General features: G+C 31.9%; 1 protein-coding gene across 4 annotated transcripts in view; it reads right to left on the bottom strand.

Annotated features, from left to right (window-relative positions):
* LOC129221998 (notchless protein homolog 1-like) overlaps positions 1–22,627 on the bottom strand; it is a 50,608-nt gene extending 27,981 nt beyond the window's left edge. Inside the window, exons 1-6 of one of the 4 annotated variants that reach the window (XM_054856409.1) lie at positions 22,385–22,627; positions 8,417–8,580; positions 4,860–5,077; positions 4,434–4,513; positions 4,238–4,314; positions 1,260–1,357 (exon numbers count right to left, since the gene is read on the bottom strand). In XM_054856409.1, the coding sequence (XP_054712384.1) occupies positions 1,260–1,357; positions 4,238–4,314; positions 4,434–4,513; positions 4,860–5,077; positions 8,417–8,578 (635 nt within the window). In that variant the 5' untranslated portion in view covers positions 8,579–8,580; positions 22,385–22,627. Of the gene's footprint in view, positions 1–1,259; positions 1,358–4,237; positions 4,315–4,433; positions 4,514–4,859; positions 5,078–8,416; positions 8,581–16,530; positions 16,640–21,890; positions 22,092–22,384 lie in introns of those variants that run through there. The other 3 variants (XM_054856410.1, XM_054856411.1, XM_054856412.1) reach the window with 3 other exon arrangements.
* Positions 22,628–25,406: the final 2,779 nt, after the last annotated feature.

Genomic DNA, 25,406 nt, shown 5'->3' with positions numbered 1-25,406 from the left:
GCATCTTCAGGTCGAGCCACCGTGGCTACGCATATTCTGCGTTCCAAGCATTTTATATTATAATATAAATTTTCCCGTTTTCATAACATATTTTATTGCTGTTCCACTCCTATTTGTCATAGTGTGATGTTTTAGCCTTCCTCAATGAAAAAACTTCTCAGAACAAAAATAATTTTTCTATTCGAACGAGTAGTTCCTGAGATTAGTGTGTTCAAATAAACAAACGCTACTACTTTATATTATTAGTATAGAAACATACATACAGTCGGACCTCCGTATATCGAACTTCCACATATCGAAATTTTCTATATATCGAAATCCCAGCAAATTTCTATGTTCACTACATAGAAAAATTGTTTCTATATATCGAAAAAATCTCTATATATCGAAATTTTTTTCGAGACATTCGTAGGTTTTTTTCCACTTTAGACTGTTTGTCTTATGAAAAATGAAGGTTAGCGGAGAAAACTATAGTCACTAAAGGTTGTTACAAAACTCATAAGGAATATGGGGTTCAGGGGTGTGTAGATAGGGTCGTTGTTCCGTTCTGGAGTTTTTACATTCCCTCAAGTTTATTTCAAATCTTAGTTGCAACCAGTAACACTAAAATCAGTTTCAAGTTATCCCTTTTGTCTGTTGATTATCATTCCTAGTATTTTTAGCTTCAGTAAAAATCATTCAAGTTAAGTAGATTGATTTTTTACTTTTCTCTCGATTACATTGTTAAAACGAAAATCCCCTATTGTGGCGGTTCAAGTTGAATTTCCGAAGAATGAAGGTGTATGAAGGAGCAAAAATGTAATTTCTGTTAAATTTTTAATTATTAACTTTCATTTAATCCGATGCTCGTTTAAATTAGCAGTTGGGTTTCATGCACGAAAATTAGTTTTAATTTTAATGTTTTAGGATATTTTTATGATAAAATAAGATTGTTTCTATATATCGAAATTTCTATATATCGAATTTTTTTCCGGCAATTTGCTACTTCGATATATGGAGGTCCGACTGTACGTACATACAGATGTCACGAGAAAACTCGTTGTATTTAACTCGGGAATCGTCAAAATGGATATATCGGGCATCTATACCTTCTTAGGTATATGTGCACCTGTGGTTGGGTTGAAAAAAAAACTCAACATTCATTCAGGGGTGAGCAAAATAGAAATTAGGTCGATTTTTGAGTGGAAATTTGTTTGCGAATACAATACTTCCTTTTTTGTAAAAGGAAGTAAAAATGAAATGTTTGTAAAAAAACTTACAAATGCAAAGGCTCCCAACAAAGAGCAGATACATAGGCACCATGGCCAGTTAGTGCTCTGCCTAACTGTTTTCCAGTTTTAGGATCCCAAATCATAATCTAAAACACATTGAAAAAGAATACAACACATAACATATGAATCTCTTGAATAAATCAAAACTAAAGTTACATTGAACAGATGAAAGTAGCATGATACAGTCAATTGTAACAACTTGAATCTAGCGGGACTGAAGAAAAACTTTGATTTACCAGCAGTTTCGGTTATCAACATTTTAGTTAAGAAAAGCAATGATACTTTAATATATTGATTTGTAAGTAACTGATAAAATTACAGAACATATAAATTATCTTATTAAAGGGAACATACAACACTTAAAGTCAAACCAAACAACGTAAGTAGAAGCACAAATTTGTAAATTACAGCAGACACGTGTTTCGGCGTTACAGGGAACGCCTTTTTCAATGCAAAAAATAATGAGCTTATGGATGAAAAGACATTACAAATTTGTGCTTCTACTTACGTTGTTTGGTTTGACTTTACTATACAACACTTAGTTAAAAACATTAAGAACAAAAGCAAAAAACTAAATAAAACCTACTTGTCTTCATATTTCGATTTTTTAAAGATAATTGGTCATTTCAAGTTACAGTAAACAGTTTTCTGATTCGTGAAAGGGTAAATCCTTAAACTTTTTTTATAAATATTTCTTCTTCAGCACTCAGTAGCAGAAACTTTTTAGCCAGTCTGCGTCACTATTTTGGGAAGTTGAAAATAAACTGCACCATTATTATCAATTTCATTTTAAGTTTTCATAAAATACACAAGTCCCTTGTAAAGGTCAAGACTCAGAAATTTTCCAACTGGTCAGTGGCCACTAGAACTGAAAAACTTAGTGGCTACCATTGTCGCCAAGTTTTAAAGTATAAAAAGAGGGGGGGGGGGGCAGTTTTCAATACTTTCTTAAAAATAAATAGCACTCTGCACACTATGAAAAGCAATTATTCAATACACATTTATATCAATATCAAAAATTTAAGCTAAAATAGGTTTTTAAATTTTAATTTCGAAAAATGAATAAATAATTAAATTAGTAAATGAGAAGTTAGCAGAAAACTGCATTTTAGATGAATTTTTTAGTTTCTAGCAAATCTTCCAAGGCAATGGGGATTAAATACAATTGTGCAGGTACTAATTCATTTTTATGAAAATAATTAAAAAAAAAAACCTGTACATTTTATGTAATCTTCTATAGTTTGTATTGAGGTAAGCATCCAATTCTGTTTTTGGAAACTTAGGCAAGTAATAGTCTTGTCTATTTCTATCTTGTGAATGACCAAACATGGCGTCTACACAAAAAATTCATGATTATAAATCAATTTTTGAATTTGTTACATAATAGTAGTAATAAATTCAAATCCTTAAACCAATTTAGATGAAATAGTCAGTTTTTAGCACAATAGCTTCTAAGGCAATGAAAATAAAATAATATTCTAAAAATAAAATTTTGCATTTTTCGTGAAAGTAATTGAGAATTATCGGAAAAAAAAGGCACATTTTGCATAATTTTCAACAATTCGCATAAGAGTAAACATCCAATTCTGCTTATGAAAATGTAGACATTTAACGAGTTTTGCGTACCAACATCTTGGGAATGACCAAACATGCAAGACTTTGCCAAAAATTAAGATATAAATTTCTGAATCTGTTGCAAAAAAAAAAAAAAAAAAAATTCCTCATGAGACTACACTTAGTTGAAAAGTTTTCAGTGTTTTTGCGCCCAAAGTAATGATGATAAGGTAAAATTTTAAATATAAAACTTTTCATTTCTCAAGAAAATTATTTAAAAGAAAATGCTACACATTTTAAGTTATTTTCATTAGTTTGCAGTTAAAAAATAAAACATCCAATTCTGCTTTGTCTTTGAAAACTTAGGCACTTAAGCATCTTATCTACTTCGATCTTGTGAGTGACCAAATATGGCGACTATGTTTCTACAGCTGAAATGCTGAAGCATCCATTGCCTTTCCAGTCAAAAAACGATCTCTAAACGATCTTTGCCAAGTTGTACTGCTTTTTCTTCTTTATTTTTTTCGTTTTGTTCTTTGGTAAAATTGTTGACAGGCCGCTGAAAATTCTGCAACGCATATCTCGCAGTTTCTGCTACCGGGATTCAGCAGCACTTAAGTTTGAATCCTTGTTTTGCACAATTTCTTCATATCAAACCTTGATGTCTTGGTCAAATTTTATTAAGTCAGAGTACTCACATTCTGCTTTATCAACTCCTTTAATAATGATTTTTCAACTTTACTAAGTTTTACTGTGTTTCAGTAAAAGAACCACATTTTCAAAAAACAGTTCTTATTGCTGATGCTTCAGAAATAGCAAGATAATGAAAAAATTTTTCATTTTTTACTTGTGATTTTCTGTTCTAGCCACCAAACTTGAAGTCATTTCTAAAAAACTTTGAGTTAAAGGAGGATAATTAACATGAAAATGAAGCAAACAGTTAAAAGTAACATACTTTAAGCCATTGAGCATTTACTGGATGAAATTATGATCATTTTTAATATAAGAAAATATGACTATATGAACGTAAAAACAGGCAACAAAACTGACTTTAATCTGAGAAAAGACATTGTTGTCAGATGTCTTCATAACTTCATATCCATAAGCTGACGACATTTTGCATTGGAAAATAAGTTCCATGTTACCTAAAAACTTGATTAAGATATTTTCTTTTGTTTTGCTAATTTTATGCTTTTTAAATATTGTTTAAATTTTTACATTTTCCCCCCAAAGACTTAAGATAAATAATGTTGCTATTGCTTATACTACTGCATGATAAAATGTACAGATGTATGTTAGGATATTTACAAAAAGGATATAGACATTTTAACAACAATGTTGAGTGTTGCACAAAAAATTAGTTTATAATATGGTTTTGAAGTATTTCTAAACTAAGTAATAAGATAAAATACCTGGCCATTTTTACACCCTGATGCTAATTTCATACCATTGGGAGACCATGAAATACACAACACCCAATGTTTGTGACCTAGGGAAAAAATGCAAGAGAGTTACATGGCATACCTTCATCCAGCTTTATTTACCTCCATTATCGCAGAAATGCAAGTAAGAAAAGAACAACCAAAATTCTATAAAAAAGCATATTACCTTTACAAGTATATTGTGGTGTTTCAGTATTTACATCCCATAATCTCACAGTTGTGTCCCCAGAACCACTAGCTAAGTACCTGAAATTGAATAAATGAATCTTGCAACCTTGTGTCATTTGTACAATATTCATATAAAGTTTCTTTTTAATGAAAGTAAATTGTAAAACATACTGTAATGTTATAACAAAGATGAATTTAACGACAAAGATGGATTTTAAACCTGGTTTTCATTCTATTTTTAGAGTAGAATGCTTCCAACAACTGATTTTACAGGAACAAAAATGATCAAAACACATTTGATATTTCACAACTAATCTTTTTTCCAAAGTCTCTTTTTGCATTGAAATAATGGTGTCGATGTGTTAATACAATTTGGTCTAACTGCACATGCATCGATACAAACCATAAAATTCAACAAACTTACCGGCCATCTGGACTAAAAGATGCAGAAATTACAGCTTCAGCATGCCCAGGTAATGAGCTTGTACATCGAGTGACAGGTCGGACACGGAAAACAGCTTGTTCAGCATACACAATATCAAGAATTTTTTCAGTGCTTGAAGGTTTATCTTTTAATGTGCTTGCCAAGCTTTCTTTAATTTGTACATCATCAACAAAGAAAAGAAAAGGTACTGGTTCTTCCTGAAATTTTGCACACCAAAATAAAATTAGCTTTTCTGAATGAATATATTCATTATATTTGAAGCCTATTTACAATGAATTCCTTTCCTTTATTGTTATTGAAATGCTAAACATATTGCATACAAGGGCTTTTCTTAAAAAATGTTGTGAATGACCAGTGATGAAGAAAGAAATTTATGGCATTCGACTCTAGTAGAAATGGAAGCACGGGGCCAGGGGGGGGGGGAGCACATAAAACATATTTTTAAAATGGCCTGGCATCAAAAACATTATGATGCAGCAACAATCGTCACAGATTCCTGAGAATATCTGTAGATTGCATTCTAATCAGGATATAACTAACAAGAAGTTCCATCTAGAACTAAACAAGCCTACTTTCCCGTATACCCATACTACTTTCTAGTACCTGATCAATATTCTCAAAAATAGCTAAAATACCAAATTGTTTCAAACATATTTTTAATATTTCAAGCTGATTTCTAGGAATAAAATATTCCTCACTCATCTAAAAAAAAAATTAAATGCGTAAAAAAAAAAAATGAACAAATAAAATAGCAGCACTTTTTAAACAAAGCAGCTAATACACTTTTTTCCATTAAAAAAATCTTTAACAGCTTTCAAAAAAAAAAAAAAAAAAATTGAAATTAATAAGCTCATTTAAATAAATACATCATATCAAAAAAAAAAGTTTCTTTTCCCCCTGCTGCCAAAATTACTTTTTAAAATTAATTGATGCACCTACCAAAATAAATAAAAACAATAAAATGTCAACTTAAAAAAATAATTTTCATTGTCAAAAAAAAAAAAAAAATTGTCTGCGCATATCTTTGTGTAGGAGTTGGAGTCAATCTCATTTTGAGAGAAAGGAGTCAGAGTCGAATATCCAAGAATCGGAGTCGGTCATTTGTCCTCTGTGTATAAATTTTTGCCAAAGCTACGAAGTCAGAGTCGAAGTCGGGAAGTCGGAGTCCGATTAATTATCTGGCACAGGAGTCGAATTCGGAGTCAGGTGTCCCTAAATTATCGGAGTCGGAGTCTGGCGTCAAGAGCTATTTCCAACAAAATTTGTTTCAAAAAAATCCGCCTTCAAGTACAGAATCTACATTGACTTTCAGTTTCCCCGTAGGCGCTAATGTTAAGGATTTGAACTGTTCAAAATTGAACAGAAAATTGTTTAAATCAAAAATATATTTTATACTAGCCGCCTTCGGCAACCAGCTGGTCCGCCTTTTTACGCCATTCTTCTTTTTGCGCCAGGGTCATCTTTCTAGGCCTTACCGTTTTCCCGGGATGGCCGCCACAAACACACACAAACATCTTATTTTATTATATGTATAGATATAAGTTTTTCATCAAAAGCTTTTTCCTACAAAGTTTGTTTGAAGCAAATTCGCCTCACAGTTCAGAATTGCCTTGAATTTCCCCGTAGGCGCTAATGTTAAGTTTTTTTGAACTATTCAAAATTGAACAAAAAATAGTTCAAATCAAAAAGTGAAATATGGGAATGAGGTGTCCTTGCCGAGATCTTTCGAACCAAAAAAAGTTTGTTCGAATCGGACTATTCATTCAAAAGTTATTAGAGGGGGGGGGTGACAAACATACATTTTCCCCCATCTCAATACCCTACTTTCCAATTTTTAATTTTTCGATATTTATTTAATTATTATATTTATTTTTTACTTTTTTTTGTTTTTCACGATATTTTTAAGATGCATTAAGCCTTCTTTCATGCTTTTTTCTTCTTTTAATTTTTAAGCAAAAATACTCATTTGGAAAGTAAAGACTTGTACAGCATTTTTTGAAATACTGGCGAAATCCCATTACAATGAATACGAATAGAACGAAATATACATTTCAACAAAATAAAATTTCAGTCTTGATTTAATTACCACTATATTGCTTCAATTCCATTACATTCAATAAAATTTTGCAGTCTTTTGAATTTCATTGCAATAGGATTTACAGTATAATCCTGCATGCAATGCAAAAAATACCTTGGCAGACACAGTGAAATCTGGTTACAACAAAATAAATTTTCAGTTCCATTTAATATCTATAATACTGCTTAAATTTCATTAGAATGAATTTCCCTTTAAAGAAACAAAATTTGCGGTCCCTACAAGTTCGCTGCAATATTTCATTATAATAAAAAACGGCATATAATCTGCGGGTAATATTATGTTTTTTGTTTCAAATGCATTATATGACATGCTGATAAAAACATCATGATTATATTGAAAAACAGATTTTTATTTTTGCTCAATAAGATTTGTATTGCATGATGAATTAACAATAAAATAATAAGACATTGCAAAATTAAAGCAGGGCAATTTAGAGCAAAAAGGTTTCAATTAATACTTTAATTAACTTAATACTACAACAAAATTATAAAATTGGGCAAAAATGGTTGCTTCAAAAATTTTGACGCCTGGTTTGACCTTTAACTCTTTTGTCACTCTGAAGCTGGCATGAATTACTGTACAAACATTCAGTAAGATTTTAATGTATAGTAAACGCCCGATTATCAACAGAATTAGATGGCACAAGTGCCGAGGATAATACAAATTGCAGGTAAACTGAAAAATGTCTAAACCGAGGGATACATAAGGTAAAAATTATCCTTCCTCAAAACCTTAGCTGCATTGATGTATAATACTTTTTTCAAAAAGTGAAAATGTATACGGTACAGTAAAAATGTTCGTTTTTTTGCACAACAGAACTTAACATCAATACAGAATTTGTGTATGAATAAATAAATAAATAAATAAAACAAAAGCAAACGAATTTAAACTTACAAATTTTTGACAAAAACATTGGTATTTGCTTTTTACTGAGAAAATACATGTTTCTGATTATTGATTGACTTGTGCAAAATCGGGAGTTCAGTAGAAGATGAAGAAATAAATGGTATTAAGCTCATATTACTCATTATTACTCATTTATTTGAAAGCTGCCATGTTTTAGAAAGTTCATAAACGTAAGATGCATTATAAACAGAGAGAGATAGATTATATGCAATTCAATAAAGGGGCATTCCACGGTATTTTTGACATTATGTAGAGTCCGTAACGTGACCTTTTTTTGCCATAACTATTTAATTTACCGTTTGATTTGCAAATTATTTTAATTTGAGCTGGTGTGTTGGTAGGAAAAGATCAAAATAAAATAATATACTAATCAAACAGTAAATTAAAAAGTTATGGCAAAAAAGGTCACGTTATGGACTCTACATAAATGTCAAAAATACCTTGGAATGCCCCTAAAACAGTATATTAATTTTCTGAATAAAATAACAACTTCTAAGATTTGATTAACAAATGTCGCAATTAAAACACTTACTTTTTTAAGTACTGAATTACAGATAATTTGTAACTGTTGAGCAGTAACATTTACTGGCATATCAAAAGGGGGACTACCAATTTCACCAGCTTCATTTTTGAACTGGACCAAAATATTTGATGCTACTGATTCCATCTTGTCTTGATTTTCTTCGTGTAACATTTCTAAGTGATAAATGAAAAATAAATAAAAAAATTGTAATATGTGAAAACACACATATATATTTTTATAAGTATAAATAAGATGAATTACAAGCCAAAAACAATGAGCAGAGTAAAGAAAAAAAATAATAATAATCAGAAATGGCAGTGGGGTAGGAGAAGGGCTGGATCTTGAAGTCAAAGTTATTCTTTTCTGTTTAAAAGATCCTTTTCATCATCTTTGATTTGTGTATGACTGTCAATAAAAAATTAATGTTTCTTATCATATTATTAAGCATCAAAAGTCAGCTGTTTTTAGTTGTAAAACTTACTCCACAGTGGAATTTCTCGAAGACAAGGCATTATGGTTGGTTAACATTACTGCTAAGGCTAGTGACAGAGTTAGGCATAAGTAGTCGTCCGTCGCATATTGAGACAAAAATTTTGAACAAATGCAAAGATTTTCAAACCTGGATGTCAGATTCGATCCTAGTGTTTTGATTTGCATTGAAACTTTTCATTTCAGACTCTTCTTTTTCATGATTGAGGCCCGTGACTGAAGAAAAAATTTCTAAAAGTAATTTTAAAATATTAAAATTACTTTTACAAATATTTATTAAATAATATTTTGTTCTTAAAAATATATTACTTTTTGTTTTCATATTGAGTGGCAACTGTTATGATATTCAAATCTCTAGTGCTGGCATCCATGTTTGAAAATAAAGCTAGTTTTTGTTCTCTCTTGCTAATGAACGTCGTTCTGTTCTTTCGTTAATATATATATGGCGAGATCACCATAGAGTGCCCCACAAATATTTGGTTTCATACATTTTTTCAGATTTCTTTTATTTATGTTATTGGCAATAGGTAGCATTTCTCTTCAATATGAAAGAAAAAAAAACATTCATACGATAGTATATGCTTGATTCACCATAAATGCCACCTTTATTGTTCATTTTAATGCCTAAAAATTTATCCTAGGCATCATCATAATGCCTGAATTTAAATTCTCATTTCTAATTCTACTAGAAAACAATGGTTATTTATATAATAAACAAAATATATTGTATTACCAGTCTGACTTCTACATTCTGAAATAGTAACTGTAAAGGCTAGTTAAGTACTACATAAATTAGAGGTGCCATTCCTCCCAAGAGCAATGGACCAAACACTGCAAAGCCCTCCCACAAGAATTAGAAACGAGAAAAATATGCATTTCACCCTCACAAATTTCTAACGGCACAGTCTGCTCCATGATCCCCACATGGGCGGATTTATGGGGGAGGGGGTTTCCAAGACTGGGGGGGGGGGGAGGTGGCCCCCAGTCTGTTCTAGGACATACCGCTCTTGGGTTATGCGACATACAAAAGCACATCCGTACATACATACGTACATACAGACGCCATGAGAAAAGTCGTTGTAATTAACCCGGGAATTGTCAAAATGGATATTTCGCGTGTCTTAGGCACTTATCGTAGTCGAGACGAAAAAAAAACTCAACATTCATTTGGGGTGCGTAAAATGGAAATTAAGGTTGATTATTGAGTAAAATTTTTTTTTGTGAATACAATACTTCCTTTTTTGTAAAAGGAAGCAAAAATGGGTCAGGAGAGGAAGCTGGCTCATCTACACACCAGGCTTTGAGAAATCAATGTGTTTACAAACATGAGCGGATGGCAGGGGTTAGAGTGATGATTTCAAAAATTTTTGGACACAATTGCGATAAAATTTTAGGATATTTTTAGGACAACAAATATCTTTATTTTTTTAAAACTTAAATGTAATTTATGAGCTTGATTTTCGTAGTGGATGATAAAAAATTTCAAATTCAATCTTGAAAACTACAATAGGATGCACTCAATATTTTATTCTTCAACACAGTGACACATTACGAAGTAGGAAAAATGTATGTCCAATTGCTTCTTTACTTGCCTTGTTGTAAATTTCATCAAAGTGAAATTACAAAGAATGATGAAAAAACATCTTTACAAAGGAGGGGTTTAAAGAATGGTGGAAGTTCAAAATTTATTATGTACTTAACATATATCAGATAAGTTGATGCTTTTTTTTAATCTCAGAATCATCAAAAATATCCCTGTAAATTAGATAAATCATTTAAAGATGCAAATGAATAATTGTTGTTTACAGCAACTAAAACGCAGAAAACCTCAGCCTTCGAAATTTTATCTTGGAGTGAAATTTGGAACAAAAGCTTTGGATTGCATCATCATAACCAAAAAGAGAAGTTTTCAATTTTTCAATTTTATTTTTATATGATAGAATAATATGCATGAATATCATCGGTGAAAAAATGTTTGCGATACGATAAGTAGTTTTTTTAAAATAATTTTTAAAGTTCAAGCAAATGTGACGTCAAATGACTCAAGAAGTGAAATCATCCGTTCTTCCGCTACGCTCTAACTGATAAGGGGTGTGTTCAAAAAGTCTAACGAAACTCACTGGCTTAACGAATGATAACTCTTCGGTTTTTCGTTACCCGCGTTCACTTTTTGAACAGTCAGTTAAAATTAAAGATGGTGGACGTTAGGTTAGCACACGACGCAGATCATTGCTTTTTCGGAGGATATGTATTTTGAAGTTAGTAATGAAAAAAAGACTAGAGGATTCTTCTTTTGAATAAAATAAAAAGAAGAAAACAAATTTTCAGATTCCTTTCAACTAAATTTCGTCTTAATCGAGATAATTTTTTCGATTCCATCATTGTTTCTTAACACAGAACAATAAATACAGTCGACGCTCATTATAACGACCACACATTATAAAGACCGTCCCATTATAACGACCAGTGGTAGGTCCCAACTTTGTTCCTATAAACTCTATGTTAATTTGCTTTCGTTATAACGACCGTTCTGTATCGTCTAATCCAATACAGCGACCGAATCAGCGGTTTCTTGTGTTCTTTCCAATAAAACAAATTTGTAGCTTAAAATGACATTGATTTACGGACATCTGCCTGAAGTTTTCAATGTCAAATCCAACTTTAAGAGGGGGTGGGGGGGGGGATTACCATTCACCACAGGTGGCACAGAAAAAATAATGGGAGGAAAAATCGAGAAAATTCCAGATTCCTAAGAAAAGGGAGTTGACAGATGTATTGGTAGTTTGGTGTTTGAATCTAGTATTTTTAAAGATTTGGGGTTCTCGAGGGACTTTTAAATGTTTCTTTGGAAAGCAAGAGAAACACAATTTACCACCTATATCTGAAACAGAAGATAATGTTTTGCAAAAATCACGTCTGCTAAAAAGGCAGACCTCTGTTTCTGGTTTTATCTTCAGAAATTGTTGTGGTAGTAGTAGTACTAGCAGATCTGAAAGTGTGTAACATTTTCCTCCCTATATTTTCTACTTTAAAACTTGTTCAATATTCTGTCATAATATTTTGTACACTACTTTTCTAAAAATTCCTATGATAAAAAACATTTGGGCATTTACTTGGGCATGCATGATGACGGTGTACATTTTTTAAATTTATACCTCTTATAACGACCACTCGTTATAAAGACCTTTTTCTCTGGGATGGAGATGGTCGTTATATCGAGCGTTGACTGTAGTACTTTTTTTAAAAAAGAAAAAAATATGTTCCCACACATTCTATTTTCTGCCCTACTGTTTGAAAATATTGTTATTTTCTATTAAATCTAAATTTTTTTTATAGAAAACAGTCTCTTGTTTACTCTTAAATTGATGTATCCCCGGTATATGCAGAAAAAGTCACGCCGACTCTTTTTGGATAGAAAACATTTTACTATAAATCTACTAACTTTTATAAAATCAGATATGACCTGACTTAAGAAAGGTATTTTGAATTATTTCTTGATGAGTTACAGGAAAATGCAAAATGTGTTTTTGATTTAAAATTTCCCATCTCCGACTCATTTTCCCCCCGTTAAGAAATGATAGGCAAAGGTGTATTTGGATTACTAGACTAAAAGTAAAGTACAATGCATCGGTAAAGGCTAGTAAAATTCAAAATGCATTATTACTATTATTATTATTATTTTGTGTCATAGTTGTCTAGAGCAAATGAATAATTAAAGTATGAAGTATTTATTTCGATTTTTTTTACTGAAATTTTCTCAACTCTGCAAACCCTGTTGTTTTATCGCTACAAGATTTCATATGCTCAACAATAAACTCATTATAAACCTCGCATATATCACATTTAAAACATAAACATTGCATGCACTGGGCGCCGCCATGTTTTCTAACTGAGCAAACCACCTCTTTCCTTCGTGAGCTTCGTTAAGAATTTCGCTTCACGAAACTAACCGAGTTACACTTTCTGAACGACCAGTTAGATAACGCGTTCTCTTTTTGAACGCCTCGTTCGGTTAACTCGCTTCACTCGTTGAACATGTTCGACTTTATGAACGCACTCAAGGAGAAACCGACAGAAGTGCAGTTGGCTTCGTTTAAGATGCACTTGGCAGTTTGACGATAATCTACAGAAAGTGTGGCAAGAGTTTTAACAATAGCGCGCCTAAGGAGAAGCGGTTTTCTTCATCTGTGATTTTTGCCTTCATGTTGCCTTTCTTTCTATGATTAAATATGGCAAGCACTGGTACTTACAAGTATTGTTTTGTACCCCAATGCACTTCAAGTTCAAGGAGAAATCCCCGAAAAACGTTTTGTTAGCGTTCTACGAAATAATCTAAGGAAAAAGTGGTTAGCTATACAAAGAGCTGCCAACCTTTATCGTAGCATAGTTTTGCTCACCCACGGGGGAAGGGGGGGGGACGGAATATTTAATAACAAATGTAGCAGACGCAATGAATAACTTAAGATTAAATTTGCAATACTGGTCTGTCACTGGCGACTAAAGTTACTATTTTGAAGCAAAGGTGACTATAGGGACTATTTTACCAAAAATATTGCCAAAAACCACTATTTTGCAATCAGTTGTAAGACATGGCAATTTCCTAAGTGAAAAAACGACTAAAATACAGAAAAACTCTTCACTTTTTCCCTTAGAGCAAAAGAGTTGAAAATTTGCTTACAAATTCACCTCCTAGTTTCCGGGGGAAAAAGAAAACAAAAAACAGGAACATTTTACCACTTTCATTTTTTTTTGTTGAAAATAAGCACTTTAAAAACTAGGAAAATTAAATGTAATAAACATATTCACAATTAAAAATTTGTGATTTTCATATTCTTGAATGAAAAGTTCTGTTTTTTCGATTGTGGGATCTTTATAAAAGTTTGTTTCCGCTGCTACTATTTTTACTATTGTTTGCATTCTTAATGATGCCTTTTAAGAGAATTTTTTTTGGAAATGAGAGCTAATTTTCATACGATTGGAAATAGCGCAAAAGCTACATTTCTATTTCTTTTTATGCTGTCAGTCTTATCAAGAAATCATGCCAGAAAGTTTCTTTAAAAAGGATTTGACACAAGTCAGAAAACTCTTTTCTGCATCTGGCGACTATTTAGAGACTTTTTCATATCACAGGCTACTAAAGCAACTATTTTTGGCAGCGGACCTCAGTGGCAACCCTGTCAGTAGGGCAAGTAACAGTTTATTTTTAAAAAAATAATGAGAAGGTATGAAGTTCCGAGGCTCTCCCAGCATTTTTTGAAAATCAAAGTCATAAAACCCTAAATTTTGGGCGACTTTCGATAATATTGGGTTGATGGAGGGTTCGAGTCTCTCATCTGAAAAATTTTCTAAATAAAAGCCCTAGAACTTCAAATGTGGGTCAGATTAAAAGATGATAAGAAAAGAAGGTTTTTAAGACTCTCACAGAAATTTTTATTATTGCTCCAAAATCGTAATTTTAGACGATCTTGAATAATATTATAGTCCTAGGGAGCCCTAGAACGAATACAAGCTTTTCAAACGAAGTTTCATTTCCGGAAAAAAATCAATAACATAAAATAAAAACGATGCTCTAAAATTTTCAGACCCCATCCCACTCTCCCTCTCCAATCCAGATCCCACCAAAAAACGTCGTTTGGCTGTCCGTTTCCAGGTTCCTTTACAATCAGGACTTTTTCCTCCTTTTTCAGGGATTTTCCCTTCTCTCCGCGGCAGGTGGCCTAGGGAAGGCAATATAATACTTTTTGCACCATTCCAAGGTTTGGCTTTCAAGGAATGGAAGTTGAGCCGTGGACCCCCTTCTTTCCACTCATGGCCCAATTACTAAATAGGCCATGACCTAAGGTCCTTGCTATTTGGGGGTCCCAAATTGGCTAAAACTGTTTTAGCAAACGGCAAAAATTGTAATGTTTGGCTACAAGAGGGCCCTGAAAAAGTGTCTGGACTAGGGCTTCGATATCAAAATAGGGGTCAATAGGTTCTGGTGCTCTAGGGGGGCCCAGAATCAATATAAGCTTTTCAAACTAATTTTGATTCACAGAATTTTTTTTATAAAATTGAATGAAAACAAAGCACAAAAATGTTCTGGTCTCTTCCAACTCCCAGCCCGCCAGCGTTGCAGGGTCGTGCGGTATGTAGTTACGCCAATGTACAACTGGGATGGTTTTTGTTGTTTTTCAATACAAATGAGTCCCATGGAAATAATAATGAAATGACGGGCCTTGCATTTAAGACCTCTGTTGGGGTCACATGGGTGGATTTATGGGGGGGGGGGCAATGCCCCCCCCCCCAGTTTTGGGAAGACTTTATGTAGTAACAACACATCTTCCAAAAATTAAAAAAAAATATATATATTTTTTTTTCTTTTTTGAATAGTTCAGAAGGGCATGGGTGGATTTATAGGGGGGCATAGGGGGCAATGCCCCCCAGTTTTGGGAGGACTTTATGTAGTAATAACACATCTTCCAAAATCTTAAAACAAAAAAAACATGATTTTTTCTTTTTTGAATAGTTCAATGAAAATGAAGAGAAAAGCAAATGTCCTTTTTGATGGGAGAAAAGAAAAAAAAAAAAAAAAACGAACATTAAATACAAATAGTACAACTGTCACTGGGGTGCTGAAAATGTGTCTAAATTCACTATTTTGGACTGAAAACCATTTGGGCAAGCATACGAAAGAAAATATAGGCTAAACGAGCTATACATTAAGCTGCAACACTTATAATAATTTACGATTATTTTAACAAATTAGAACCTAAAGCAAAGGGGAAAATCTCCCCCCTCCCCCATTCGCGCTAACAGAACGATCTACTCATTATGATTTGTGTCCACATTTCAAGTATTTATTTGTGCAAAATATTTATGTTCTTAGTATATTAATTGGCCTTTTGAGAAATTCTAAAAAACATAGTTTTTTTCCTTCTCTCTCTCTTTTTAAAAAGAGAGAGAGAATAAATACTATTGCAAACTGAATAAATTTCAGTTATCTGAGAGTTCTGATTAAATGAATCTTTTTACTTAGAGGGAGAGTACAATTTTACTTACTTTATAAATACTGTTTAAAAAGTAAGGTAAGTCATAATCATCTAAGTCTAAGTGAGTCAGTCCTTGTCATTATTGAAATCTAAATAATTGAGTCATCAGAAGTTTTGGAAAAATTTACTGAAATTTTACAAAAGTCTATAAAAACCTAACAAAGATTGGTAAAATCGTAAAAATCCTTTAACCGTAAAAACTGACGAATTTTCGTAAAAACTACAAAAAATCAAGCAAAAATTTACAGGTAGGAGTGAATTACAAATAGGGTCTAATTTGCCTATAAGATAAACAAGCTGTTGCTTAGGGCCCCTGCTTTGAAGTGAGTCCCTAACTCCCAAAAAGAAAAATTAATGATTTGTTCCTCAAAAAACGGAAATTGCTCGAAAAAACTAATTTCATTTTTAAGTGCTTGAAAACCTTGAATATTTGGAAACGTGTGGTTACAAACCTTAAATTTTAAAATTTCTAACAAATGGTAGAGGGGGAGGAATGCCAACATATGTCAAATTCAGCTCCTTGCCACATCCTGTATTAAAAATGTAAAAATCATGGTTCTCATGTTTGTAACATATTATTTGAAATAAATTTTTGTGACTCACATGTTTCATATCTTGCTATTTATTCAATCCTGAATGCAGTATTTTGGAAATTCTTTTGCATTGATTGCTTTTATCTTACTTCTTCTGCATATTGTCTATCTGTTTAGCACGGAAAAAAAATACACACTACTTCTATTTCTTTTCGTTTTCTGCCCCACTTGCAACTGAAGAAAAGTTGTTGTCATGAGAAATCTATGGTTTCTTTTTTCTTTTAAAGTTAAAATAGCTAATTCTCCCAAAGTTAGAACAGGACTGCAAAAATTTACAATCAAGTACTAAAATATCAGACACTGGGAAGTACAAATGAAGTGCGTTAAATAATTTTATTTATTCTAGAGTCCTTGAAAATAATTAGATAAGTCTCTGAAAATCCTAAACTTAGTAGGTTCCAATTACTTCTACTGCATATTGTTAATCTGTTTAGCCAGGAAAAAAAAATGATACACTACCTCTATTCCTTTTTGTTTTCTGCACTACTTATAATTAAAAAAAGGTTATTGCAATGAGAAAACTAGTTTATTTTTTCTTTCAAACTTAAAATGGCTGTTTCTTACAAAGTTTGAACAATACTGTACAACTGTATAATCTAGTTATCAATTTCTATGTCTATCCAATTAACCTTTATAAGGCTTCAAAATGCAGAATTTTATATCCATTTTACAAAATTTCCTCCGGGGGAGAAACCCCCGGGTCCCCTAAAATCGGAGATATTCTATTTCCCACTTAAAAGGGAGCCCTGCGTCACTCTCTTGATACCAGCTCCCTCTCTTAAGGTCAATTCAAAAAGGACAGCATGAAAACACATTAATGAAAACAACACACAAAAAGTAAAGCATGGACTTATGCATCACAGGAAACAGACAAAAACATAGGAGTGGGGGGGGGGGGGGGGGGGGGGCAATAAAAATGTCGCTTAAAAAAAAAATCCTGCCCCCCCCCAGGAACTCAGTCCTAAATCCGCCTATGTGGTGTCACCTATTTCAAATCAAACCCTGAATTCGGGCGCTTTCGGTCGGTCTTTAATAAGTATATTAGAAAGATAGAACATAAAACATAGGATCACCCGAGGTAAAATGGGTATAAAAAACAGCATTTTTAATTTCAGTTACCCATAGCAGAAATATCATGAAATATAATTGTATTTTTGTTCAATATTCTATACATTGTGTATCTTAGGTCTAATTTAGACATAGTTTGTGTTAACTTTTTACTTTAAATTTAGTGCAAAGGGGTATACCTATTTTACCCCTGTGTATATACCCATTTTACCCCATGCTCTGGGGTAAAATGGGTATATGCTGTTTAAAGTCAGGGGTCTGGTCAGAGGATATTTGGGTCCGTTAACGGACCCTTCACAAAAATCCGATCAACCAAAACGGACTTTTCACAAAATCCCGATCAAACAAAACGGACCCTTCACAAAATTCTGATAAACAAGATCGGATCTTTCACAAATTGTTTATTGAAAGAGCAAATCTAAAAGCAAAATAATGCATATTTCTGTGTATAAACCAATAATTGTTGGAACCTTTTTTAAAGTCAAATTAGAGGGATCAACTTATACAAAATCGGCTAATTTTGAAAAGAAAAAAAAAATCAGCACTCTTGCGATGCTCCTGCAAGCAATAAATAATTGCTACTGCCAAATAAATATAATGGTTGTTTGTTTTATCACAGCTAATTAGCAGCGGTGTTGTTGTAAACTTTTCTGAAAAGGCATTGGTAAGCACTTTTCTCCACTCATGATTTAATAAACATTAATAATATATACAGTAAAACCTGTTAAGTTGACCACCCTTGTAAGTTGACCACCTGTCTATGTTGATCGCTTTTGTCAGGAACGGAATTAGTCCTATCTCATATAATGAAGGAAAACCTCTGTAACTTGACCACCTCTCTATCTAGACCACTAATGTACGCTAAATTTGGTTTGAAGTGTTGTAAGAAACCCTTTGTAAGTTGACCACTTGGTTTATTTTTTTAAGCTTTCTTCTGCAAATTATTTTTTTTATTAATAATAATAATAATAATAATAATTATTATTATTATTATTATTATTTTCTTTTTTTTAAAGGTTTCCAAAAAGGTTTTTAATGCTTTGATGACAGACTAGCATTTTACTAACTAAACAGCAGCATAAAGCTTATGCGCTTATGCTGCTCTTTACTCTCCAAACTTGTTTTTCATTTGTTGTTCTATTTGAGATAGCTTTTTGTACTCTGTTCAATGAAAATAGGTGTCAGTAGAAAAGTTCAAAGTCTTTTCTTTCAGTTGCAATATGTTGTGGCAACACAGGAATAGAGCTAAAAAGAGCAGGCCCGGATCTATACATTTTAAGCCCCCCTGCAACAAAATATGTAGGGCCCCTCCCTAGTGGCCAGCAGTGTCTGTAAAGTGAATAAGTCTTAGTGCTAGTTTTTTCTATTTTTTCTTCAATTTCTTGGGCCGTTAGCCCCTTTAAGGACGCGGGTCCCTCGCACTGTGCGTATGCAGGCCTGCTAATGAGTAAAGTTACATGTTTCTGGTGCAAGGGATTAAGAGATATGACATTTTAATTTTGCCTTTATGAACTGGGAGAGTCGCGCTTATTGCTCTTTTTGCTATAAGTTGCACAAAAAAGGCTTTGAAAAAGAAAGTTAGTTGAACTTAAGAATAATAAAAAGTATGAAATATTATATTGAAATTAATTGAAAATGGGGAGAAAGCCAGAGAAAATTTACCGGTACATGGGTATTTTTAAAACTACAGTGTCTAATATAGTTAAAAACAAGGAAAAAATAACAAAATTATTTGAATAGTATTTTTAATTATTGTTTCACTTTCAATAATGTTAAACAATGAAAGTGAGTTGAACAGAAAGAATAAGGGTGAATTACTCACAAAATGAATACATGGTTCAAGAAATGACAAAAAAAAAAAAAAAAATCATTACCGCCCTTTATAAGTTGACCACCTGTCTAAGTTGACCAGCAAAGTACTGCACCGCGAGTGGTCAACTTACACAGGTTTCACTGTATCTGCAAAATGAACTCAAAACTGCAAAGGGATAGTAAGGGTGAGGAAAAAATTTGATCGCTTCAGATAGGGTTAACAACTTCAAAATTATCACCACTTAGCATCTGGCGTTGAACCTTTATAAGGACTTGATTAGAAAATATTCTCATCATTTTGCCAGCTTGTCAATATTTGCGCTTTTACGGTGCAGTGCAATGTTTAATTGTTATTTTGGGAGAAAATTATATGGGTTTTGATTTTTCGATGCTAACAAGGAAGTTTAACTTTAAATAAACTCTTTTAATTACCGTTTTTTTTTTTCTTTAGATGTCTACATTTTGAAAAATGCAATATTTTAACATCCGATATGAGAATCATATTTTGTTCGTTTTTCAAGCTAACTTCGCTTTATTAAGATGCAAATAAATGAAGTCTCTTTATTTCTGTTAGAACTCTCATTTCAAGTTTTTAAAGCAAAATTCCATTTTCTGTTATGAGTCAAAAGTTAAAATGCTGAATAGATGGTTTATTTTATTTTATTTATTATCTTATTTTATTTATTTATTTATTTATTTTTTTGCGTCAACTGTGTCCACAGATATTAATGAAATGTTTATCATAGGACTCTAAAATGCAATTTTAAAATAATTTTATCAAAAATATTTCTTTTACAAGCTGTTTTTATACTTTCGATACCTTCACTTTGAGAATTGCGATCTCTTTGCATCCGCTATGGGAATCCGATTTTTCGAATTTTTGATGATTATTACGCTTTGTTAAGAGGTAAACAATTAAAATATCTTTTTATTTTTGTTAAAATCACGGAATTTATAAGTTTTAAACGAAATTCTGTGCTTTTTAAGAGTGTCTTGGGGGGTCAAAAAGTTAAATGCTGAACCCTATTCAGAATTTTATATTATTTATTTATTTTTTTGTCACAGTTATTTTAAATACTGTACAGAAGTATTTCTAGTATAATTTAACATAATGTAAAATGGTAGATAAATATTGATACATGAGAGAGCGATGCCCCCCCCCACTCCAAATATCAGAAAAACACTCCAGAATGACTTTCTCGACATAAAAGAGAAAAAACACTCAACTTTAAGTTTAATTGATGCAGTTTGTGCCATCTCTAAATTTTAAAATTTCATTTTAACAATTTTTTTTTTTGCGAAATTTTTTACAAAATTAATTCATTTTTCACAAAATTATTTGATTTTTCACAAAAAACGGACCCTGTGAAAAATCCTGGACAGACCCCTGAAAGTTGAACTACACTGCACTAAAGGGGATTTTTTTTTTTTTAAATTGAGTATAATTGCATTGGAGGATAAAAACTTTAATCCAAAACAACCACAAAAAATGTTTACAGAATCAAATTTATGAATAAAAGGCGCATTGGCAAAGACTTGTGGCTTGGCTGAGGAAGTATTTTTACAACTTTGTAATGCCTGCACAACATCAATGTCATCTTTCTTGGGGAGCACATGGGATAATTTGGCAGATGATTTTGTAGCAAACTTCTCAGCATAGTCACCTTCAGATGACATTTCAGCGATTAAACCTATGACTTCCAACAACGGCCCTGTCGCCAATTGCTGGGATTAACTAGAAAACCACAAGTTTTCACTTCTACTTCATTAGTTATTTTATCAATTATTGTTAATGTCTTTTTTTTAAATTTATTTATTTTATGTGTATTTATTTATTTTTTTTTTTGCTTTTGTTTGTCTCTTGCCTGTTCTTGTACAATCTTGCAGCCACCTGCTCTGTAATTAAAACTTTTCCCACTTTTGTTTGGACTTACTTTTTTTTGTAAATTTTTCATTTCCTTACCAGCGCTAAAAAATGGCTGTGAACCAATAGGTAGAGCAGAAGGATTTAGTTATTCAGCACAACTTTGATATGAGACATAAGGATTCTGTTGTGATTGTGAGTGAGGTAATACTTAGACTATGTTCTGGGAAATTAAAAAGACAGCATATTAGCTATCAATACTTACTATGTTTTATAATGTGTAGCAATGAACCACATACATAATAAACTTACAGTAAATTACTAACCTACAGTAATCATTAATTATATCGATAATAATCGAAAAATATAATACCTTTAAGCACTAATTGGCATAAGTTATAGTAATTAAAATAAAACAAATAAATGCAGCGTAATTATTTATAAAACTTTTTAAAAACATACTTTTGTTTAAAAGATGAATAATATCTAACATTTGTCTAGCAAAGATAATTTAAGTTTTTTAATCTTCATGCATTCAATGTCTTTAACTTGAAAATGTTGGCTATACCCATTTTACCCTGCACAACTAAAAGTACTATAAAATTTTTGTAAATATTAAAATTTACTTATTTTTTGAGTTTTCTGATAGAAAAATTCTTTTTCTATCAAATCCAAATAAAAATTTTCCGAAACTCTTCCTGTAAATTTTTCTAGAAGAAGTTTATCACTCACTATAAACGCATTGTTTTGTGTTCTGAAAAATAAAACTGTTGCTAAGCCTGGTAAATGAGTTGTTAGATTTTTTTTTCTCAAGTCAAAATGTTGCCTGATATGTAAACATTTTCATCATATTTTTTTATTTTCAAAAAATGTTGTCCAGTAGTAGAATAAAATCAAGAAAAATACAACTATACCCATTTTACCCCAACTACCCTTTTTTCCCCGGGTCCCCCTAGTCTAAAATCTCAGACATTAGGAAAAACAATTCGTAGATTTTCAGAAATGGATTTTATACATTTTTTAAAAAGCTTAAATTTATTGCAAATTTAACCATGATATAAGAGTAAATTGATGATCTAAGTAGATTTCTTGGTTGTAAATGAAAACAGATAATCCTTACTTTGCAGTATGTAAGAGACAAAGAGAAAAGGAATAACTAAAAGTTCAGAGTGAAAATGGTTTTAACTTTCTTTCTTTTAGACTTTTATCCTACATTACTATTATGTGCTTACAGAGTCTCATAATGTAAAAATTCCACGTGCAAACCAAGCGTGAGCGAAAATGTTTATTTTTTCGTGTCCATTCAGCTTTCAGTTTGTTGGAGGAGAGGCTTACAGCTTATATCTCTCATTTTATTAGCGGTTTGCTGCGGTAAATATTAGAGTCCCTATATGGTTGCGTTCGATGAGCAACGACCGAGAGCGACCGGTTAGTTAATCACGTGACAACTAATGATCATGTGCTCCAATCAACCAATCAACTGCTTAGAATGGTAACCAGTGTGGTAACCGGTTGATCATAGAACGCTGCGGTAAGTAACCGGTTACTTACTGGTTAACCGGTGAGGTTCGTCGAACGCACCCTATGAAAACGTAGTTTTCAGAGTTGCGACAACAGCTACGCTCGGAAAGCGCAACCGGTTACAGGGGACGATAGGGTTGCCGCCAAGCTGCAAGATTGGCTCCTTGTTCGCTTTCGAGTTTCATTTAAAAAAATAATCACAAGCGGGAGCGAGAAGAGCGGCTGAAACGGGTTCTGAAGGATGTAAGCACGCGCCCCGCGGATTCGAAAATGCATGCTGTCAATAAATGAAACGCTCGATTTTGATTTAAACATTAAAAAAAGACAAAATGGGCCTGTGTCAGCAGAATTAAAAGCAGATTTTTTTCTTAAACCTTATTCTCTTTAATACGATTAATTTTAAACTAATCAAAAGATTCCGAGACAACGAAAATTATATTATAGTTTTAATTGATTCAAAATGAATAAAGAAATAAAAACCGATTAAGAATATGAAAAAAAAAATTAAATAAACAACAAATAACGAACATAAAAAATTGCTTGTTTTTGCTACATTGAATTAAGCTTTATAAAGATTTTTGAACATAGAAATATTTCTTGTATTGATATCAAAAGCATTACTTCTTTATTTTTAATAAAAGGAAAAAAATACAATTTTCTGATTTAAATGGAACAAAGTCTAGCATTAGTTTAAAAATTCCGAAAGGAAATATATGCCTGGGATTCCCACCTACGGGGGGGGGGGGGGGGAGCTGTTAGGAGTGTGGCACATATGTATATGTAAAGGAAAGTTTGAAAGAGTAATACTAGAAATATGTAGAAGCTTAAAACAAGGTATCCTATCCAGGCCCAGATCTATTGGGCCTCCCTGCAACAAAATCAGCCCCTCCCCAGAGACCATCAGTGTATATTTGTAACGTTAAATAAGTCTTAGTGATAGGTTTTTTTTTTTTTCAATTTTTTTTCTTCAATTTCATAGGCGGTTGGACCCCTTAAGACGTGGGGCACCCCCACACTGCGGGGATCCTATCTCGCTCCCCCCTTCCAAAAAAAGAGATTAAGAACCTCTGAATATTTCAATGGTTTAGTGGTTACACCTAGTTAATAGATTAATTTGTATAAAGTTGAAAACTGAAATTATATTAATCAGAGGTCATTTTTATTTGAAACTAGATGCAGATAGAAATATCCAGAAATAAATTGGGAAGTTAAGGGGGGGGGGGCGTGTATTTTGACACATTATATTTTTCCAACATTCGTATATGCATAAGAAACAGATGTCTCCATTGTTTTACATTTATTTCTTGAAAGTACACTATCTATTATTTAAAATTTTCAACATTTTTATACCAAAACAATACTAGAATGAAAGGAGTTAGGTAGTAGACATTTTTTTTAATGAAATAAAATTAAAACATTTCAGAGCACCAAAAAAGGATTTGTACGTACTTTGAATTTTTATCAGAAAGCAAAAACTAAAAATTAAAAACTATTTAGCATGAGGAAAACTCATTTATTTCGTGCTAAGTTTTCAGGTCAATAGCATGATATTATGGTTGTAATCTTGTTGTTGTTGTAAACAACATAGATCTCTGTTGTTCAATTTATTTTTTGGTGTTATTGTATCTATAAACTTTATTTAAAACACAAAATTTCCAGCATTTTCATCCGAAAAAGAAAACATTAGTTTAATTAAAAACTTCAGTCACTAATATGCTAATTTTCAAAAAGTGCAACTTTGCTGTCACATGCCTTTTACAGTTAAATCTAAGGAATAATTTATTATTTTTTAATTTCAGCAAAAATATATCCATTTAAATCTGCCAACAGTTTTTTTTTGTAACAATTTTTATTTCTTTTTTACTTTTTTGGTTCACAGTATGTGAATTCTCACCTCCATGTAATAGAATTTAATTAATTCAAAATAAATGAAGTGATAAAAAAAGGGTAAGAAAATGAAAATAAATAAATGAACGACAGATAATGCACATTAGAAATTGCTTGTTTTTGTTTCGGAAAGGCAAGCGTTATAAAGAGTTTTAAATCTAAAAATATTTCCTGTAACCATCTAAAAAGCAATATTACTAATAAAAATGGTTTGCTATTAAAAAATTGCATGTTTAAGTTTACCCTGTACAATTTTCTGATTTAATTGTGATTAAGTTAGACATTAAATTAAAAATTTGAAAGGTAAATATGCAAAGGAAAATTTGAAAGCATAATACTAGAAATAGGTAGATGGTTAAAACGAGGTAACCTCTCCCCCCCCCCCCAAAAAAAAATAAAGAAAAAATACCAAGAACCTCTAAATATTTTAGTTGTTCAGTAGGTAATCATGGTTAAAATATTAATTTGAATAAAATTTAAAATTATTACTTTAATTTGATGTAGATAGAAATATTCAGAAATAAATTGAGGAGTTGAGGGGGTGTAATTTTAAACATTACTTATTTTCAACTCATATGAATAAGAAACAAATGTATCTATTGTTATTTATTTATTTCTCTGCATCATACATCTATTACTTAAATTTTGAACAATATTTTCACATCAAAACAATATTACAAAGAAAAAATCATTCACAGCACCAGTAGAGGACTTGTACTTATTTTCAATTTTCG

This window comes from Uloborus diversus, chromosome 5 (assembly GCF_026930045.1).
Source record: "Uloborus diversus isolate 005 chromosome 5, Udiv.v.3.1, whole genome shotgun sequence".
Taxonomy (NCBI): Eukaryota; Metazoa; Arthropoda; class Arachnida; order Araneae; family Uloboridae; genus Uloborus; species Uloborus diversus.
Note: the sequence above shows the minus strand (reverse complement) of the source record. Positions and strands in the feature narration are given on the sequence as shown.